Source organism: Pteropus medius, unplaced genomic scaffold, assembly GCF_902729225.1.
Source record: "Pteropus medius unplaced genomic scaffold, Ma_sr-lr_union100, whole genome shotgun sequence".
Lineage (NCBI taxonomy): Eukaryota > Metazoa > Chordata > Mammalia > Chiroptera > Pteropodidae > Pteropus > Pteropus medius.
This window is the reverse complement of record NW_024352839.1, coordinates 1,341,786-1,361,123: the sequence shown is the minus strand read 5'-3', so window position 1 is coordinate 1,361,123 and position 19,338 is coordinate 1,341,786. Positions and strand designations below refer to the sequence as shown.

Genomic DNA, 19,338 nt, shown 5'->3' with positions numbered 1-19,338 from the left:
CTGGGAAGGGGGCTGTGTCTGTGGAGAAATAAGAAGCAAGATGGCAGTTGGCATGGGGTTTGCTGTGTTCCAGGCTAGCAGTGGCGACCGAGCATAAATGAATCAGGAGGCTTTGTTAAAATTAAAAACAGCAAAGTCTTATTCAAGACTTTGGGGTTTGCAAACCAGAAACACTACTAGGTAATACCCAGAGTGTTCCAAAGAAAAGAAAAATTGAGAGTTCTTATGGTAAAAAGTACATTCTTGAGAAAAAAAAAAAAATCGTCTTACATTCTTAGCTTCTGGATTGATCCAGGATAGTGATCTTCCAGATGTCAGGGGTCTGGATACGTGAACATTCTTTCCTAAGTTCTTCAGAGAGTTATCAATAGCAGGGGTCCCCAACCCCTGAGGCCTCGACTGGTGACCTGTTAGGAACCAGGTCGCACAGCAGGAGGTAGGTAGCAGTGGGCGAGCACCACATCATCTGTATTTGCAGCCGCTCCCCGGGGCTAGCATCCCTGCCTCAGCTCCACCTTAGATCATCAGGCATCAGATTCTTCTAGGAGCATCAGTACCTGATGCCAAAAAAGGTTGGGGACCACTAATCTATAGGATTTGTCTATATCTCCAGTTCGAAAGTTTAAGTTTCCAGGCTAGTTAAAACAGGAATAGAACTGTCTCCTCATACCTCAGCCTACTTGATTCTGGTAATTTAGCAGCTTGTCTATAGTGACTCCAATTTATTTCTTCGCTCTTCCTCAGTACTATGAGTCTCTCTGGAGTGATGGGAGTTGGAGACAGGGAAGAAGAGAGAGGAACGTGAATAGGGAGAGAAGGAACGAGAGACTAGGGGCTGGGTAGCACCAAGTCTACACAGGCGTCTCCCCTGTGGGAGGCTGTGGCTCTGAGTGGAAGGGGGTACATGGGTGAGCAGGTGGGTTGGATTGTGTGGGGACAGCTTATCTGGGGAGAGCAGCCATGGCCTGTGTTTATGTGGTTGTCCACAGGCAGGTGTCTGATGGTGACCCTTGTGTGTCTGGGTGTTTATTTGGCCCTGGGGTGTGATGTGGATCACTCTCGACCGCTGGTGGGACAGTGTGTATATGCCTCTGGACACTTCCGGTCACTTGGCTTAGGCCTCAGCACTCTGTTGCCTTTTCCAGGCCAAGCCCCCTTCCCCCTATCTAGGTCTTTCCTGGCTCCAGAGGTCACTGCTGCAGGCGGCAGAGAGGCTGCCAAAGCAAACCAGCCCCCGTGACTTGTAGGAAAGCAGCTGGGGGGAGGGAGCTGGGTAGGGTGAGCTGGGCAGGGCAAAGCAGATGTGGGCTGGGCTGGGGACATGGGAAGGGGCAGAGGCCGGCCAAGAGCTGAGTGGGGAGGACTGAGGGATGGATACGGGCGGGCCTCCTGAACCAAAGCCAGGACGGGACCACCTTGTTCAGAGCCGACAGGGTGCAGGGGACAGAGTCAGGTGTGAGCTGGGGGCAGAGGGGGCTCCGGGCAGGGAGGGCAGAAGTGCAGGGCAGGGTGGGCTTGGGGCAGTTGCGGCTCTCTGATTCCCTCTAATACCTATCCCCATCCTTTAGTCCTGTAAGCACCCCCAGCCTTCTCTGTCTCCCCACACCCCTGGTCGTCAGGCCAAGCCTGTCCGTGCTCCCACTTCCCTCAGACCGGCACACCTGGGCCTACCTCTCAGCCCCTGCAAACCCTGCCCCAACTGCCAGGTGGCCTCTGGTGCTGCCAGTCCTTTTGCTTGGCCCCTCCCCGCCCCTATCCCCGCCTCCGGCCCAGCCCCCTCCTCCTCAGGTGAGGCAGCCAGGCCTAGCAGGCCCCACGCCGCGGCTGCCTCTGCCTCCCTGCCGCCACTGCTGAGGGGCCACCATGCTCCTGCCCCGGCCTGGAGACTGACCCTCAATCGGCACCATCTCTCAGCTCCGGCCCCACCTGCAGGACCCCAGGGTAAGGATCAGGGCCCTCAATTCCAGACCCCAGGACATGGGTCCTCCTGCCCCACCCAACCGAATGCCTGCCTCCCAACAGAGAGACTCCCAGAGACCCCAAGAGCGGGCTCTCTGACTTCTCTCTAAGGACCTCGGAGTTCCAGGTCCCTGGAACTCCTCCTCCCTCAGACCCAGGAGTCTGGGCCCCTACACCCCTCCTCGCTCATACCAAGGAGTCTGGGCCCCCAAACCCTCTTTCCCCAGGACCCAGGATTTCAGGCCCCTGTTCTCTGCTCCCTTGGACCCAGGAGTTCAGACCTTCAGTCCCCTCCACTTCGGGCCCAGGCATGGGAGCCCCCAGCCCTATGATCCGGGTGTACCCATGGCCACTGGTCAGACACTGACCCCATCCTTGAACCCAACCCAATCTGCATCCGTGATCACAGCGTGCTCTGGCCAGGGCCCAGTTCCTCCAGCCTCCCTGGATGGGCGCCTGGGACTGGGGGCACTAGGCTGGGTTGGGCTCCCCCAGGCCCTGCCTCCCCGTCCATCTCCCCACAGGCCCTGCCCCGGCCCAGGAGGTCAGCCGGGGAATCATTAACAAGAGGCCGTGACATGGCGGAGAAGGAGGGTAAGTCCCCCTTTCCCTGAGCCCCGACTTTGGCTCTGTCTGGTGCTCCTCCCTCTGTACTCTCTTCCCAGCCCTCTGTCCCCTCAGAGCCCCCTCTCTCTGGCACCCATCCTGGGCCCATCACCAGCCCCTTCTGAAGCCTTCTCCACTTGATTAACTGTTAACCAGATTTGCCGTGGGGCTGTGCTACCACCTGCTGCCCTGCTACCCAATATGACATTCTTGGTTCCTTGCCTCAGTTTCCCCTCACCTCCTAGAGGTTCCTCAGCTGACCCTGGACCTCTCTTCTGCTTGAGATTATGGTGGGGAGACCGGCTGTCATAGTTAAGGACACAGACTCTGGAGTCAGACACACTGGCCTGCATTTGAATCTGCTTCTGCCACTTCTTTACTGTGTGATCTTATGCAAGTGGCATCATTTGTCTGGATTTCAATTCCCCCCTGGGTCAAACATGGATCCTAATGCTACCTACCTACCTACCTACGTGAGGCTGTTGGGAGCAGGGACACCAGCAAGGGGTCTGGGCACATCAAATGTACGCTGTGAACCTTGGAGTCCTAGGACTCGAGACCCCCACCCATTCCAGACATTCCTCCCACCTTCTGGCATTGTGGGCAAAAGAGCAGAGGGAAGACTTTGGACTCAGCTGGACAGATGGAGAGGAGAGAAAGAAGGGGAAAACCACTCCAGGATGGCAGGGTGAAGCCACTGCAGAGGGGCTGGCACTCAAGGACTCTTGGTAGCCCCTAGCCAGGGCTCCCTGTAGCCTGGATCCCTCTCAACTTCTTCCACACTTGGGAGTCAGCTGGAGGGGCCGAGGATGGGAGGCCTTTCTTCCCCACCCTCCGCAGCTGGGCAGACTCCCTCTCTTCTTTTTGGAATTAGGCTCGCTGGGTTCAGTCCTAGTCGGTGGCCCTTTCTAGTTACGAGGCCCCGAGCAAACAGCTTACCCCTTCTGGGCCTCAATTTCTTCATCTGTAAAATGGGGATGTGCACACCCCACAGGGTGATGTGATGATTTAAATGCAGGAAGCGCTGTGTGTGTCACCTGAAATGACCAGCGTGGATCACTGGCCTCCTAGGGTCTCAGCAGCTAGCCACTCAGACCCTTGACCATTCAGCTCTGGCCCAGAGTGCATCCAGGCTCCCAATGGCTCAGGAGAAGGCCCTGCGCCCTTGCTGAGCAGGGGGACAGTAGCGCTCCATGCCTTTTGGAGAATTCTTTCCTGGAGCTGACTAGAGAGAGTCACCAGGGTTGGGGCCTATGGGTGAATGAACTCGAGAAGAAAAATAGAGCATGCTAGAAAGGATGGCCAGAGACAGGTCTGGATGTAGAGAGCACTGAGACAGAGTAGACTCCAGTGCATCCTCGGGCAGCCCGTCCCAGTCTTGGAGGGGAGTCCGGCTGCTGGGGCTGGAGGGGTGGAGGACACAGAGGAGGAGGTGGTCCAACCTGGACACAGAGGAGGAGGTGGTCCAACCTGGACATGGATGCCGAAAGGTTCTGGTGCTGCGCTTACCTGCTGGGTGACCCAGGGTAGCTGGCTGCACCACTCTGGGCCTCCTTTCCTTATCAGTAAGCCGGAGATGATGGCAATGGTATCTCCCTCACGAACAGTTGCAAGGATTTAAGGAAACTGCAGGACAGGGTTTGGACAGGGTTGTGAGTTGGTGTGTGATTTGAGAGCCATCGCTGCTGCAGTGGCTGCTCGCATTTGTGTTACCATTATGGGCTGAAGTAGGCCCAAGGCGAGGGAGGGTCTTGGTGCTCCCTGGGGACTTAGACTTGGAGGAGGTGATATCTAAGTTGACACTCAGGATGAGGAGAGGAGGCAGGGTGTGCCAGGCAGAGGGAAGAGGCTAGCTAAGTGCTGGGGGTGACAAACAGGTGGGGGTGCAGTGGCACACACATACTTTGGGTATTTCTGGAAGTAAAGTTGGGAATGGAGCTGGGAGGGTGGTGAGGTGTGCGAGCTGGACCAGGCTCTGTTCGGACTTTTTTCGGCGAGGGGCCGATGCTGCCTTGGCAGTGCTGGGTCTCTTTACAAGATGGCCCTGGGGGTTATTCTTTACTTCTCTTTTCTAACTTCTGTTTTATAAGTTCTATGATTTGGGGTGCTTTTTGGAAACTCTCTCAGAAGTCTGATAATGACCCATGTGGCTGCCTGGGACTTGGCAACCCCAAATTTTTAACAGCCATGCTTATATCACAGAGGGATTGGCACTACAGAGCTGAGGGCCTTAGACTCTGTCCTAGGGGACACTGGGGAGTTGTGGAGGGTTCTAGGGACAGAAGGAACAGGTTGGATTTAATATTTAAGAAGAGCCCCAGGCTTCTGTGCAGAGTCTGGACCAGAAGGGGAGCCTGAGCCAGGGGTTGGATGAGGTTGGGGACAGGGAAGGAGAGGGTGGCAGGAGACACTTGGGAGGCCTGCAGGCTGTGGAGCTGGCAGGTTCTGAGGGAGGGAGGTGTCCTGAAGAGGAGAGACAGTCCTGAGAATGAGGGCCTCTGAGATGGTACCTGGGGATGTGGGAAGACACAGAGGCCAGTATGTGGGCCTGGGAAGTGTGAAGGGCCCAGGGGATTTTAGGAGGAGGCATCTAAGAGGCTGCGGGACCCCTGAATCTGGGACTAAGAAGAGTCTAGGCCTTGGGACAGAAAAGGGAAACTGAGGCTGTGGAGGTGGGTGAGAAAGACTTGGAACTAGAGAGGCTTGAGGGGGAGGAGACGTGGCCCGCCCTATGAACTCCAGATTTCAGGGAGTGGATAGAAGGTCAGGAGATGGAGAAGGCACCATCAGAAAAGTGGAAGGAAAGTCAGGTGCTTGTGGTGTTTCAGAAGCCAAATGAGGCAAGTTGGAGTTGGGTCTGAGGAGGACCGAGACACAGAGCCATCAGGTGAATGGTTTTAGAGACAAGGAGCCAGAGATGTCACTTGTGAGGGTTTTATAGCCAAATGGGGGCAGAAGAACTGTCCTGTGAGAAGACAAGGATAGCTAGGTGCTCTTGGAAGGGCAGGGAGCAGAGCCTCTGGGAGAAGTTGACAGGGTGAGGGCGGGTGGGGGAGCCGGCTTACCAATTGCAAAGGCCCTATTGCTCGTGAAGAATCACGACCAGAATGGTCCCCTTACAGAATGAAGATGCTTCCTGTCCCACTACAAGCACCTGTTCTGAGATTGCTTGAAATTCCCTGAACCAAAGGTCATGGAAAGAGGTCATGAGGACATGGAGTGGCAACGTTTCCTGCTCCAGCAGACATACTAGAGTCTCTAGGCTGACCCCTGAGTGGCAGAGCACATCTGAAAACAAATGAACCAGGACCAGCCTGATGGTTGCAAGGAGCCAAGTCCTTCCACTAGAACCAGGAAGATGGCTGGTATAGAGTTGGGGGGTAGGCCTGAGAGGCACTCTTGAGACAGGGAGGCTCAGCCAGCTGGGGCTGAGCCAGTGGGCCTCTTTGGAGGGAGGGAGTGTTCTCTCATGCCTTCAGGGGAACTGCTGGATTCTCAAATTCTTAAGATACCCAGACAATGGGCATCTCAAGAAGGCCCTGGACTATTCTTCACTCTGTTCCAAGAGCTTGCTTGGTGCATGCCAGGCCCAGCTGAAAGCTTTTAGTAGCCTTTTCCCTTTGGTCATCCTGCAATCCCTAACAAAGGGATTGGCTTATAATCCCCAGGGCCCCTGTTGCACTGAGAATAAAATCCTATTTCTTCTTAGGAGGCCAGGCCTCCCTAACTGGCCCCCACCTTGGTCCCACTGCCTTCCCCAAGCTCATTTCATCCTGGTCTCATCAGTGATCTCTCTTGCCCTCTAACAGACCATGCTCATTCTTGCCTGTGCTGTTCCCTCTGCCCGCAAAGCTCTTTCTTGATGTCTTTGCATTACTGGCCTCACCCTTCATGTCTCAGCTCGAAAGTCACTGCTTAGGGAGGCCCTCCCAGAACACCTACAGAAGCCACTTGCTGCCCCCAACCTGCGTTATTTTCTTCATAGACTTTGCCACAACCTGGAAATTATCAAGTTTGTTGACTTGTTGACTTGTTTACTTCTTCCCCTCGCCTTACACATATGAGACTGTGAGCCCCATGAGAGCCAGCATCTCATCTGTCTGTTCTGGGATGTGAGCCTGGATGAGAGCCTAGAATGGTGCCAGGTACACAGCAGATGCTCAACAGAACAATCAATGAATAAGGCTCCATTTTACCCATGAGAAGAGAGCCCCAGACAGTTGAAGGGAGTTGCCCAGGACCACACAGCTTTAATGATTTCAAAACATTGATGGAGAACTTGCTATATGCCAGGAACTACAGCACAGGGAGGGATAGCGTGGCTTAGTGGTTATGTGTTTGCGCTCCAGCGCCAAATCTGCTAAGGATTCAGGACTCAGCACTGCCTCTTCCTGGCTAAGTCGCTTCGGGCATGTGACTCTCCTTCTCTGAGCTTCAGTTTTTCTATCTGAAAAATGGGAATCATAAGTGAGGTCAGCGCTAAATAAGTTAATGCATTTAGAGCAGTGCTTGGCACATAGTAAGCATCTGATAAGAGTTTGGCTATTACTGTTATTATTTAAAAGAACTTTAAAGTATTATTTTTAGAGGTGAGTGCTAGGTGGGTGCCCAAGAAATAGATGAGGGAGCTGAGGCTTAAAGAGGTGATGTTACCTGCCCAAGGTACCAGCTAAGAGGGGGAAAGGCCGGTATTTTTAAGGCAAGCTGGCAAATTTCCAAACTTAGGTTCTCAATCTCCAGGGGCAAAGCTGTCCTTGGAACTGGGTCCTAGGGAGAGGTCTGGTTTTGGGGGTTACCCAGGGACAGAGAGTCTAGAACAGCAAAGAGAAATGAGGCCCTGAGGAAATGCCAAACAGCAGGAAAGGGAGCTGCCAGAGGGCAAAGGTCAGGGGTCACGGCTTCCAAGAGGCTCCGAGAACCTCTGGGAAAGTTAGCTCTGGGAAAGTTAGCGGAAGTGAGAGGTCCAAGAGGAGATGGCCCGAGGTGATGAGGGAGCCACAGAAGCAGTGTCATTGGGGAGGAGAAATCCTCTAAGTGCTAGGAGTGCAGGCAGGGAAGGTGGCAGCTGTCCCAGCCACGCCCCTTCCCAGCTGGAACCCTTAGGGAACTGGACACCTGGTTGTCCTTGCAGCAGGGGAGGGACAACCCTGCCAACTGATCCGCCTGAGGAAACTGGGACCAGGGCATGGCAGACTCAGGCATGCTGTTAGCTCTGGGGGTAGGGCAGAGCTGGCCCTGTGCCTAGACCCTGCCCTGACGAGGACAGGCCTGGCAGTGGTACCAGCATGGTGTCTATTGCAGGTGGCCGGACTGTGCCATGCTGCTCTGGACCCAAGGTGGCAGCTCTCACTGCGGGGACCCTGCTGCTCCTGACAGGCATCGGGGCAGCGTCCTGGGCCATCGGTGAGAGTGGTTCCCTGTGCCTCTACCCTCCCCTGCCCCCGTGGCCCCAGCGTGCCTGCCCTTACCTCTGTCTTCTCTACAGTGACTGTTCTACTCAGGAGTGATCAGGAGCCGCTGTATCTGGGTGAGTAAAGCAGACTGGGACCCTCTGGGAAGCCCTGCAGGAAACCTGTACCTGTGGGAGCTCAATAGAAGAATTTTTTGAATGAATGCACGCACGCAAAAAGAAATGCTAGTAACAGTAGAGCACTCCTGTTGAGTGCCTGCTCAGGACCCGGCGCTGTCCTAAGCACTTGTCTAACTCAATGTTTTTCAGACTTTAAATGTGATGCCTATTAATGCATCATAAAATTAAATTAGTGAGTAGGAAACCACATTTTTAAAAGTAATGAATAGATTAGCTTAGAAAATATTCGAGTGCATTTCTCTCAGTAAGAAAAACACTTGTTAATGTTTTGTTTTGGTTTTATGAGGGTGGGACTGTTATTCTCTCCCTTTTAGAGATGGACACTGAAGCTCAGAGCAACGGGATGGTTTGCCCCAGAAAATCTAAGTTTAGGGCCACATCATAGTGGAAAATTATGTTTCTTACTACAGGGCGCAGACAAAACATATCTGAGAGGTGCTGTATGAAACTAGCAAACCCTTCTAGCTCCCCTAGGAGGCAGCTGCAATTATCCCCATTCACAGATGTGGAAAGTGAGGACCAGAGAAGACACATAACTGGTCACCGATAGGGCCACAAATGGCCCTTAGACTTGCCTGGTAGAGATATGTCTGCAACAGGAGGAATGGCCACACTGATACATAGACACAGAAGCCCACTGCGGAATGAGTGAATGAATTGTCCCACGTGCCATCCCGTGGCACAGGGCAGCAGGAAGGAAGGGAGGTATTTTTCACTCCCTCGATCCTCATCTAGTTCCACAAAGGACTCAGCTCACATTAAGAGAAGAAATGAAAATCCACACAAGGAAAAAGCCAGCATCAGTGTGAGTCGTCACAGCCAGCACTTAGCATTCACGCATACCAGGTCCTTGGGCTTTACGTTCAATCCTCGCAACAGCCCATTTTAATATGGGGACGCCAAGGCCCAGAAAGGCCAAGTGACTTGCTGCAAGTCACAGAGCTAGTAAGTGGCAGGTCTGGGATCTGAACCCAGGCAGCCTGGATCCAGCTCTTGTGTAGACCTACTAACCGCTCTTGTTTCTCAAGAAACAGCCAGATGAGTTGCCACAGTGAGGGCTCGCATATCACCAGGCCCTGTCTACAGTCTTTGCATAGTAGCCTTGTGGAGCTGAGGCTATTACCATCACCCTTGTTTTGCATCTGGGGGCAACTGAGTCCCAGCAAAATGAACCGACTTGCTCAAGACCACATGTTGCATAAGTGGCAGGGTAGAGGGATCATTCCCCTGCTGAAAGCCCCTCCATGGCTCCCCACTGCCACCGAGCTAAAATTCCAACAGCTCACAGGCTTTTAGGGTGTGGGCCGTCTCTGCTCTCACCTTATACATGCTCTTGGCTCTCGAAGGACCCTCCTGGCACCACAGCCTTTGTTCACCCACCTCTTTCCAGTTCACACCTAGAAGCAGGTTTTGGGGTTCTGCAAGTGTCACTGCTGAGCAGCGGGGCCTCACACCAGCCCTGCCCTCTCTGAGTCTTGATGTCCTCATCTGTAAGCTGGGGGTGAGAATTAGAGGACATGATGGTCCATGCAGTGCTTGGCTCTTCAGCCAACTTGGTAAACATGTCTCATCTGTCAGGCTTTAACTTTCCTGGCAAGGCCTTCCTGCCCCCGCAGACTCCATGCTACCACCCGTGCCTGTGGTCATTCCCCTTCCCCGGTTAAAACTCTCACACTCTCAGTGGATTGTTTACCCCTGGTGAATTTCAGGAAGGCAGGAGCATTTTGTTTCCTGCTCGATCATGTCCTGCACATGATAGGGGCTCAGGAAGTCTTTGCTAAATGAGTAAGCACGAAGATAAATTGCCGAGATGAACTAACCTGTCCCGGGCCTCCGGCTGGAAGGCAGGTGGCCAGGCAGTGACTCAGACCCGGCACGGGCCAGCACCAGCACTCTCGCCCTTCAGCTACACTTGGGTTTTTCAAAAGTGTTGGGAAATTACAAAACAAATAGAAACAACCCCCAAACTATGTCCCCACCTCATTTTTCTGGGATTGTCACACCTCCAGATATGTCAGACAATTTGGTAAGCAAACCAGTGACCCAGAACACAGCCTGTATTGCTTAAAATAATACAAATGAGAATAAAGAGTTTAAAGGTAAGAAACAGCGACACAAAAGGTGGCTTTAAAAATAAAGGAGGGGGCATTTTCTATTCCCTCCCCCGCCCACCTTGCCCAACACACAGCCATAAAATGATAATGTTTTCCTAAAACCTCATACTTGCTGGAAATCGCATCTCTGGAGCACTGAGAAGTCATTTCAAAATAAGAATTCCTCCCTACCTGAGTTGGTGTCTCAAACCCAAAGCCTTGGTCTTGGAACTGGGGGTTTTGAGCACCACAGTTCAGAGGTGCCAAGCACCCCCTGCACCTGCCCCGGGGCAGGGGGCCATAGTTAAGGCAGGTCAGCCGGGGGCTCCTGCCCGGGCTGCGCATGAGTATATCTGGGGTGGGGACAAGTAAGGGCCTCTGTGAGACCCACAGAAGGAGTAGGGAGTATGTAGGCCGGTAGGTCTAGGTTCAAATCCTGATTTTGTCAGTTCTTAGCAGAATGCCCCTGGGGCAAGTACATCCTTTCTGAGGCTCGGTTTCTCCATCTGTAAGATGAGCACAGAAATGGTCTCTACCTCCCAGGATAGCTGTGGGATTCAAGGCCCCTCCCAGATATGACACACAGCGTGCGGCCGGCCCACTGACATCCTTGGGAAATGTAGCCAGTGTTGTTACTGTGCTGTTATTGTTTGACCCTCAGGAGGGGAAGTCGCCTGAGAGGCTGTGCAGGGCAGCGTTAAAAGCTTGGAGTTTCGAGTCACTCAGGCCTGAATGCAAATCCTCTCTCTGCCTTTCACTCACTTGGCGATGATGTTGGGCAAGTCACCTCACCTCTTTGAGCTTTAGCTTCCCCTTCTGGAAAATTGGGATGATCTTTGTGGCCTCAGAGATTTGGTGAGGACTTGGTCGACGGTGGCAGGGAGAGCAGGTAGCATAGCGCTGGCACACAGCTGGTGCTCGGTATGACGGGGTTCTCCCTGGAGGTCCTGCCTCCCCTTGTTTAATCTTCGGGGCTGCGGGAAGACCGCTCAGCTCTGGTGGGCCTCACCGGCTTCCTCCTGAGAGGATGCAAAACTGATTTGGTTTCCCAGAATGTGCTCTCAACACACCAGCCATGCAGGAGACTCGGGAGAAAAGGACAAGAGGCCCACACCTGATCCGACCCCCAACCTCCCTTCCCTGCCTTCCCCATCCTGGCCGACGGCAGCTTTGTCCTTCTCATGGCTCATACCAAACACCATGGAATTGTCCTTGACCCCTTTCTTTTCCTCATACTCACATCCAATCTGTCCGCAAACCCTGTGGGCTCCACTCACAAAATCTGTTCCGAATCTAATCTCTTCTGCCCCTGCACTGGCCCAGCTCCATCCTCTGTCTCCTGGACCTCACGGCTGCCTCCTCCCTGGCCTCCTGCTCCCACCCCTGCCCCCACAGTCTGCTCCCCATGCAGCCAGAGGGAGCCTGTGAACCCCTGAGGCAGGTCAGGGCCCTCCTGGCTCAGAGACTCCCTGGGTGCACCTCATTCCAGCTACCAGCAAAGTCCTAGTGTTGATTCGGTCTGTCTCCCCTTTACTCACTCTGCTCCAGCCCCTCGCTGTTCCTCAACAGTCCGCCCCCCGCAGCACCCCCACTGCCTTGGGATCTTCGCTCTTGCAGTTCCCTTGGCCTAGTTCTCTGCTCCCTCACCTGTCTCCACAACTCTCTTTCTCACTTCCTTCAGGTCTTCGCTTGCTTACCACCTTCCGGGTGAGGCTTTCTCTTCCTACCTACTGAAGATCGCAACCTCACTGCACTCACCAGCACCCCACCTCTGTTAAGCTTGATTCGTCTCCCTGGCCCCTTCTTTTGTGACACACAATCTATTTTCCTTATTTGTTCCTTTCATTATCCGTCTTACCTATTGGCCTGTGAGCTGCACAGAGCAGGGGTTTTATCTGATTTGTTCATTGCCTAAACTAGAGCCCGCACGCACCGAGTGTTTGGTGAATGTTAACAAATGCAGCTAATGATGTTAACAAATGTTAACAAATACAGGGCTGTGACCTGGCTTACGTGTGAACAAGGGTCCTCTGGCCATGCGTGGGGAGCACGTGAGGGGCTGAGGCCTCATCAGTTCTCACTGCCAGCCCCAGACATGAGGAACCTCCATAAGCTTTCTCCAGCCTTTCTGTCTGTCTCTACCCTGCCCTTTCTCAGTTTGCAAGGTTGTGTTTGGTTGGGTGACTTTTTTATTGTCATCTGTCCACCCCCAGATTTTGGCTTAGTGAGGCCTGTTTCAGTCATCTTCATGTACCCAGAATCACCTCTCACAGAACTGGGTATGGAGTGTGTGTCTAGTTAACACTTAGGTAATGTTTGTTGAATAAATGAATGAATGTATATTACATCTCAGCTTGGGGAATTGTCATGTACTTTAGTATATTCAAGGTTCTCACAAGTCCTGCAGAAAAGATAGCTATTCTTTTCTCTTTTTTTAAAAAGACTATATTTAAATTTTTTAGCAATCTGATGTATTAGCCAAGGGACTTTAGATGACAAAAGACAAAAAGAAAATAATGAAACTGGCTAAACAAAAAAAGAAATGATTAACTTACTTAACCAACAATTCTGAGGGGTTCTTCAAGCCTGGCTCCAGGAGGGGCTTTAAAACTGTGAATCAGGAATCTCTTGGTTTCTCTCCATGTTGGCTTATTTTCCCCCTCCAGGGGGCAAAGATGGGCCCGGAAGGTCCAGTCTCACACACCATTCTCTTGGGAGATTGATTTTCAAATGTCTCAGTGAAGTCTCACACTTACAGCACACGAACAACCAGCTTAGGAATCTCAGTGGAAAGGGGCGGTCCCCCGGTTCTCTCCATGGCCAGCCAAAGTCCCAGCGCCACGTTCCTTGGTCTGAGTTGAGTCCTGTGCCCTTTTGGATGCAATCAAGAGTGTAGATGGCCCGGGATGCTCTAGTCAGCCCTCCTGGGACTCAGGACTAGAACCACATGACCAGAGAGCAGGCCAGGAAGGGCTGGGGTGGGAAGGTGACCCAGGTGGCCTGTTCTGTCGCCCTGCAGTACAGGTCAGCCCAGCAGACGCTCGGCTCACAGTGTTTGACGAGACGGAGGGGACTTGGCGGCTGCTGTGCTCCTCACGCTCCAACGCCAGGGTGGCGGGACTCAGCTGTGAGGAGATGGGCTTCCTCAGGTATTGGGGTGCCTCGTGGAAGGGTGGCAGTGGGAGGGTGGGAGGAGCAGGCCTGACCCCTGCCCCGCCCAGGGCACTGGCCCACTCGGAGCTGGATGTGCGGACGGCAGGCGCCAACGGCACGTCGGGCTTCTTCTGTGTGGACGAGGGAAGGCTGCCCCATGCCCGGAGGCTGCTGGACGTCATCTCTGTGTGGTGAGGAGGGCTGCGGGCGGGTGAGGACACACACCCCGGGCCCCACAGCCCCCCAGGCATCCACTCTTCCTCACTGTCCTTCCATCTGTCTGAAGTAGCCTCTCTTTTTGTTTCTCTCTGTCCCCATCGCTGTCTCTCTTACAGTGACTGTCCCAGGGGCCGCTTCCTGGCTATCATTTGCCAAGGTGAGACCCTGAAACTCAGAACTCTCTTACTTAGGCCCCCTGGGCAGGACCGTGTCCCCTTAGGTCCCCCAAGGATGGGGCTGTGTCCTCTCAGACTCCCTCAGGGCTGGGTCACGTCCCCTCCCATGCCCCAGAGTAGGGTGTGTTCTCACAGACCCCCAGCTGCCCCTGACTGCCTGTCTCCCACAGACTGTGGCCGCAGGAAGCTGCCTGTAGACCGCATTGTAGGAGGCCAGGACACCAGCCTGGGCAGGTGGCCATGGCAAGTCAGTCTTCGCTACGATGGAGCACACCTCTGTGGGGGGTCCCTGCTGTCTGGAGACTGGGTGCTGACAGCTGCCCACTGCTTCCCTGAGTGAGTGACTCCCACGGTGCTGAGCGGGCAGCAGGGAGCAGTGAGGTGGACAGGCTGTGCCCAGGCAGGCTGCCACCCTCCCCTCCTATTCCCTGGTAGGCGGAACCGGGTCCTGTCTCGATGGCGGGTGTTTGCCGGCGCTGTGGCCCAGGCCTCACCCCACGGCCTGCAGCTGGGGGTGCAGGCAGTAATCTACCATGGGGGCTATCTCCCCTTTCGAGACCCCAACAGTGAGGAGAATAGCAATGACATCGCCCTGGTCCACCTCTCCAGCTCCCTGCCCTTCACAGGTAAGTCTGGGGGCCGAGCCTTGGTCTAGGGACTCCAGAGGCTGAGACAGAGGGTGGGCCGGGGGTCTAAGAGTCCATGATGTTAAAGGAAATGCTTTTGACAAGGCACAGCTGCGTCCGTTACATTGGAGTGATTGGTGCAGCCCCTTTGGAAAGGTCTGGCGGTTCCTCAAAAAGGGGAACGGGGAGTTACCACGTGACCCAGCGATTCTACTCCCAGAGGAATCGCTATGCCCAAAGAAATGAAAACACACGTCCACACAGAAACTTGGACACAAACATTCACAGCAGTGTTATTCACAGCTGTCGATAGATGGAAACAACTTGGATGTCTAGCTGATACATGGATAAAAATGTGGTCAATTCATACAATAGAATAATATTTGGCCATGAAAAGGAATGAAGTCCTGATTTATGATACGCAGTAGATGACCCTTGAAAACATTATGCTGAGAAAGAAGTCAGACACAAAAGCCACTATGCGATTCCATTTATATGGAGTGTTCAGAATAGGCACATCCACAGAGATAGGAAGCAGGTCAGTGGTTGCCAGGGGTAGGGATGGGGGTGGGGAGATTGGGAGGTGATGGGTAAAGAACAGAGGGTTTTTCTGAGGGTGATGAAAATGTTCTAAAATTGATTTGTGGTGGTGGATGCATCTTCCCATTGCCCAGCATGCTATTCGATGTCTATCTGTGAACCTACTAAAATCCACTGACTTAGATACCCTAAGTGGGTGAATTGTATGATATATGAATTATAGCTCAAAAAAAAGCTGTCAAGAAAAAAATGAAATGAAATGAAAAACATATTTTAAATATGTGAATGAATCCGAGAGCCGGTTAGGAGTTATTCCCGCTGCAGCTCCCCAGAGCATTTCCGTGCTCTCAGCGAGGCTGGCTCACAGGGGTGCCAGTGTCTCTGGCACTTCTCCAGGTGTGCCTGGTGGGCTGAGAGCAGGCCTTGGGCTTCAGCTTTCAGCAGGCCAGTGTAATAATAATAATAAAAATCATGGTGATAATACTAACAAAGTCGTAATGGTGATGATGATGAGCCTCTAGCCGGCAGCAGTCTGATAATAATAATGAAATAATCTAGTAAAATAACGTCATAGTGATGAGAGTCATGAACACCAACACTCGCTCAGCTCCTCCTCTTCCCAGCACACGCTCGTTTAGTTCTCACTGCAGCCCAGCCCGGGAGGGTGGGTCCTTTTATGATCCCGTTTTCCACAGAGGAAAGGTTCCGGCATAGAGAAGGTAAATAATGACTCAAATTCTCAAAACTGGCAAATGGCAAAGATTTGAGCCCAGACCACCTGGCGCTGGAATCTGTGCCTGTAACTCCCAGGTTGTGCTGCCAGGGGAAACAGGACCACTTCATGGTTTGCATTATGCTTAATTTTATAGTTATTTTCTTTTTAATGATTCATGATACTGATTTTACTGGTTTTCCATTTAAGAGAGTGATACATGTTTTTTTGTTTTGTTTTGTTTTTTTAAACAAAACAAAGCCTTCTCTTTCGTGAAAAGAGTGAGGGGTTAACAACATGGAGGTAAGGAAGTGTCCGTGGGCCACAGCGAGGTGGGAGCGGCTTGGGTTTGAAACACATGGCTGCTGGGGTAACCGCTTCGGGGGCAGATGCAGGTACTTGCCAGTGTGTGATCTCAGACACGGGTCTCCTCTTCTCTCTCTGTTTCCCTCATCTGTAAAAAGTCTTCTTAGGGTTAGTGAAATGATTAAAAGGGCAAATATGAGCAAAGAGCTTCGAGCAGTGCCTGCGCGCAGCGAGCCTTCAGTAATGCCAGTAGTCACTGCTATTGTGACCGTTACTAGTTATGTGAGCGTTTCCTATGAGCCAGGCATGCTGTTCAACACTTCATCAATTTCTCTCTGCAGCCTCTGGAAACGATTATTCTTTCCATTTCGCACCTGAGAGCTCTGAGGCTCAGGCAGGTGAAGTCAGTAGGCAGCGGGCAGGGCTGCCAGAGCCGCTATGTGGGTTGTGCACTGCAAAGGACGTCACATCTCAGGGGCACCATTCTCACTGTGGCAGGTGTAGACCGGTGTATTTATCATGATTTTCTGATGCGGACGTCAAGTTTCTTAAGATAGAGGTGGCTTTTTTCTATTTCTCACAAAGGCACCCTCAAGGCAGGGTGTGGTAGCCCCATGGGCCATGGTTAAGGCTGGGGAACTGGGCCAACCTGGGTTCAAATTATGGCTCTGCCACTGACATATCGTGAGACTTTGGACAAGTGACTTGGCATCATTTCCCCTTCTATAAAATGGGGTAATAGTCTTCCTCCCTCCCTGGGCTGATGGGAGATTAAAAGCAGTGACACAGGAAGGCGCCTATACATAGTGAGCCCTCAGTGGATGGCAACTTCTACTGTGGTTGTTATCAACGAACAGAGGAAAGACTGTGCTGGGGACAGGGAGGCAGCTGGACAGAGGTTGGTACAGGGCGGGGCTGGAATGGCAGAATACATCTCTCTCACAGAATACATCCAGTCTGTGTGCCTCCCAGCGGCTGGCCAGGCCCTGGTGGATGGCAAGATCTGTACAGTGACCGGCTGGGGCAACACACAGTACTACGGTGAGTCCTGTCCTCTACCTGGGAAGCCACCATTAGGGAGACTGACCCAGGCTGGTGAAGGGCAGTCTGGTGGGTTGAGTGCCTGTTGGCCCTGGGGTGTAGGGTCACTGAGGAGCCTGGGATGGGCACTACAAGGGAAGGAGGATGTGCATGCTCCCCAGCTCTGGCCAGCCTTGCCCACACACCCCTAGGCCAACAGGCTGGGGTACTCCAGGAGGCCCGAGTACCCATAATCAGCAATGATGTCTGCAACGGCCCTGACTTCTACGGGAACCAGATCAAGCCCAAGATGTTCTGTGCTGGCTACCCTGAGGGTGGCATTGATGCCTGCCAGGTGAGGGACTGTAGGGGGCAGCCACTTGTCCAGGGATGGAGACACAGGACAGTGGGTGGTTGGGCTCCCTATCTCAGGGCCAGAGGGCTGTGACCACAGCCCACGGCCATCTGAGAGGGCCTCAGCAAGGCCTCCTCTTCCCCTACCAGGGAGACAGTGGTGGCCCCTTCGTGTGTGAGGACAACATCTCTCGGACACCACGTTGGCGGCTGTGTGGCATCGTGAGCTGGGGCACCGGTTGCGCCCTGGCCCGGAAGCCAGGTGTCTACACCAAAGTTGGTGACTTCCGGGAGTGGATCTTCCAGGCCATAAAGGTGAAAGTCGGACTCAGATAGAGCCAGAGGGCGGAATTGTCTGGGACTCTCATGGGGAAAGGGAGGAGGGGTTTTCCAGAGGCCTGTGCTTAGGCCTAGAAGAGGCACCCTATGGAACATGTGGGTTTCAGAGACCTTCCGGGGAGGGGAGGTTAGCTGTGGGACTTTTAGGGAAATCTCTCAGACCTCGGAAGCCCCCAATTGTCTTTTCCCAGACTCACTCCGAAGCCAGCGGCATGGTGACTCAGCTCTGACCTGTGACTTCTCCTTCTTGTGCACGCCTCCAGGGCCCAAGTTGATCTAGGTGGCCCCAGCCTCACATGGTGGGGTCTACCCTGGCCCTGGGATGGGACGTTTTTCTTCTCAAGCCTGGCTCACAGGTCCAAGGATACCCTTCCTCCAGGGTCCTCTTTTCCACAGTGGCGGGCCCACTCAGCCCTGGGACCACCTGAGCCTCATCTTCCTGACCCCCATGTAAATATTGTTCTGCCATCTGGGGACCCCAACTTGGGTGCCCCTGATGACAGACTGCTCTTTAAATAATAAAGATGGTTTTGATTAACGTGGCCTCTGAGTTTGCAAATGTAAGCAGCCATGAGGACATTTCTGGGAGAGGGAAAAGAGGAATTAGGACCTAGAACCAATCAAGCAGGGACCGTGATCCTCTAAGTTCCACTGGCTTTTGAGGAAAGATTTTAATTGGCTCACTTAACTGGAAATGGCCTGTAGCATCTGGCTTTAGATACTGCTGGATGCAGCTGCTCAAATATTTTTCATTAGGACTATGCCTCATTTCCTCTCAGATCTGCTTTTCTCTAGGTCAGCTTCACTTCCAAGCAGCGTCCCTGACAGCCAGAGACAGAGATGTCCCCTGTACTCACCCAAACTAGGCTTATATGCTATGGACCACTTAGTCACCCCACTGTAAAGAAAATGCTTCTTTCCCAATAGCTATAGCAAAAAACAAACAAACAAACAAACATCACCTCAGCCTGGCTCTCACTGGACAGATTTGGGTCATATGCTCAGGCCTCATCAAATCACTCTGCATCTGATGCATGGGATCGAGGGGAGGTTTGACCCCTCAAGAACTACATGAGTGTTGGGAGTTCCTCAAAGGAAAATTGGGTGCTATTTCCAGAAAAATGGATTACATGCCCAATAAAAAAAGCCATCCATCTTGGGCCAAAGTAGGAAACAGGGTCTTGTAGGATGGAGACAGGAGCACCAAGCCCTGTGAGCACAGCCTGAGATCCCCATCCCTTCATCCAGGCTAGAGGTTGGGTCTCACCTCTTGAGAGCATCTGCATATCTTGTGCATGTAGGGGGGCTGATGGCCACCAGGGGGCGCTGCTGCCCCTAACCTGAAAAATGAAGGTTTTTTTGGTGGTTGTTTTGTGTTTTGTTTTTTGTTTTGGCCGAGTCTTGTCCTTGTGTTGTTGAAAACCAGATGCTCTGCAGGAAAACGCTCTTGGGGTGCCTGTTTCCCATGACTTTCAATAACAAAAATGATAATGTTTTGCCCATCAACTATAAGCCCCCCAAGCAATTTCCTAAACCGTAAATAGACACAGGAAAGTGCCATTGAATAACTCACTATCCATTTGGAAAATGCTCTAAGCATCAGTCTCTGAACATGAAACTGCTGGCATGGTTGATCCCCACCATT

General features: G+C 52.9%; 1 protein-coding gene across 2 annotated transcripts; it reads left to right on the top strand.

The window, feature by feature from the left end:
• The first annotated feature begins 1,556 nt into the window (after positions 1-1,556).
• Positions 1,557-18,227, top strand: HPN (hepsin). Of its 2 annotated transcripts, none has more exons than XM_039850085.1 (13): positions 1,557-1,941; positions 2,484-2,553; positions 7,867-7,968; positions 8,051-8,092; positions 13,268-13,397; positions 13,470-13,592; positions 13,737-13,777; positions 13,967-14,132; positions 14,232-14,422; positions 16,926-17,021; positions 17,183-17,355; positions 17,505-17,669; positions 17,885-18,227. In XM_039850085.1, exons 2-13 carry the CDS (start codon positions 2,538-2,540, stop codon positions 17,921-17,923), a joined length of 1,284 nt encoding a protein of 427 aa, XP_039706019.1. In that variant the 5' UTR covers positions 1,557-1,941; positions 2,484-2,537; the 3' UTR covers positions 17,924-18,227. The 2 variants fall into 2 exon arrangements, with proteins under 2 accessions (XP_039706019.1, XP_039706020.1); XM_039850086.1 differs by having other exon boundaries at positions 1,770-1,941; positions 17,213-17,355.
• Positions 18,228-19,338: the final 1,111 nt, after the last annotated feature.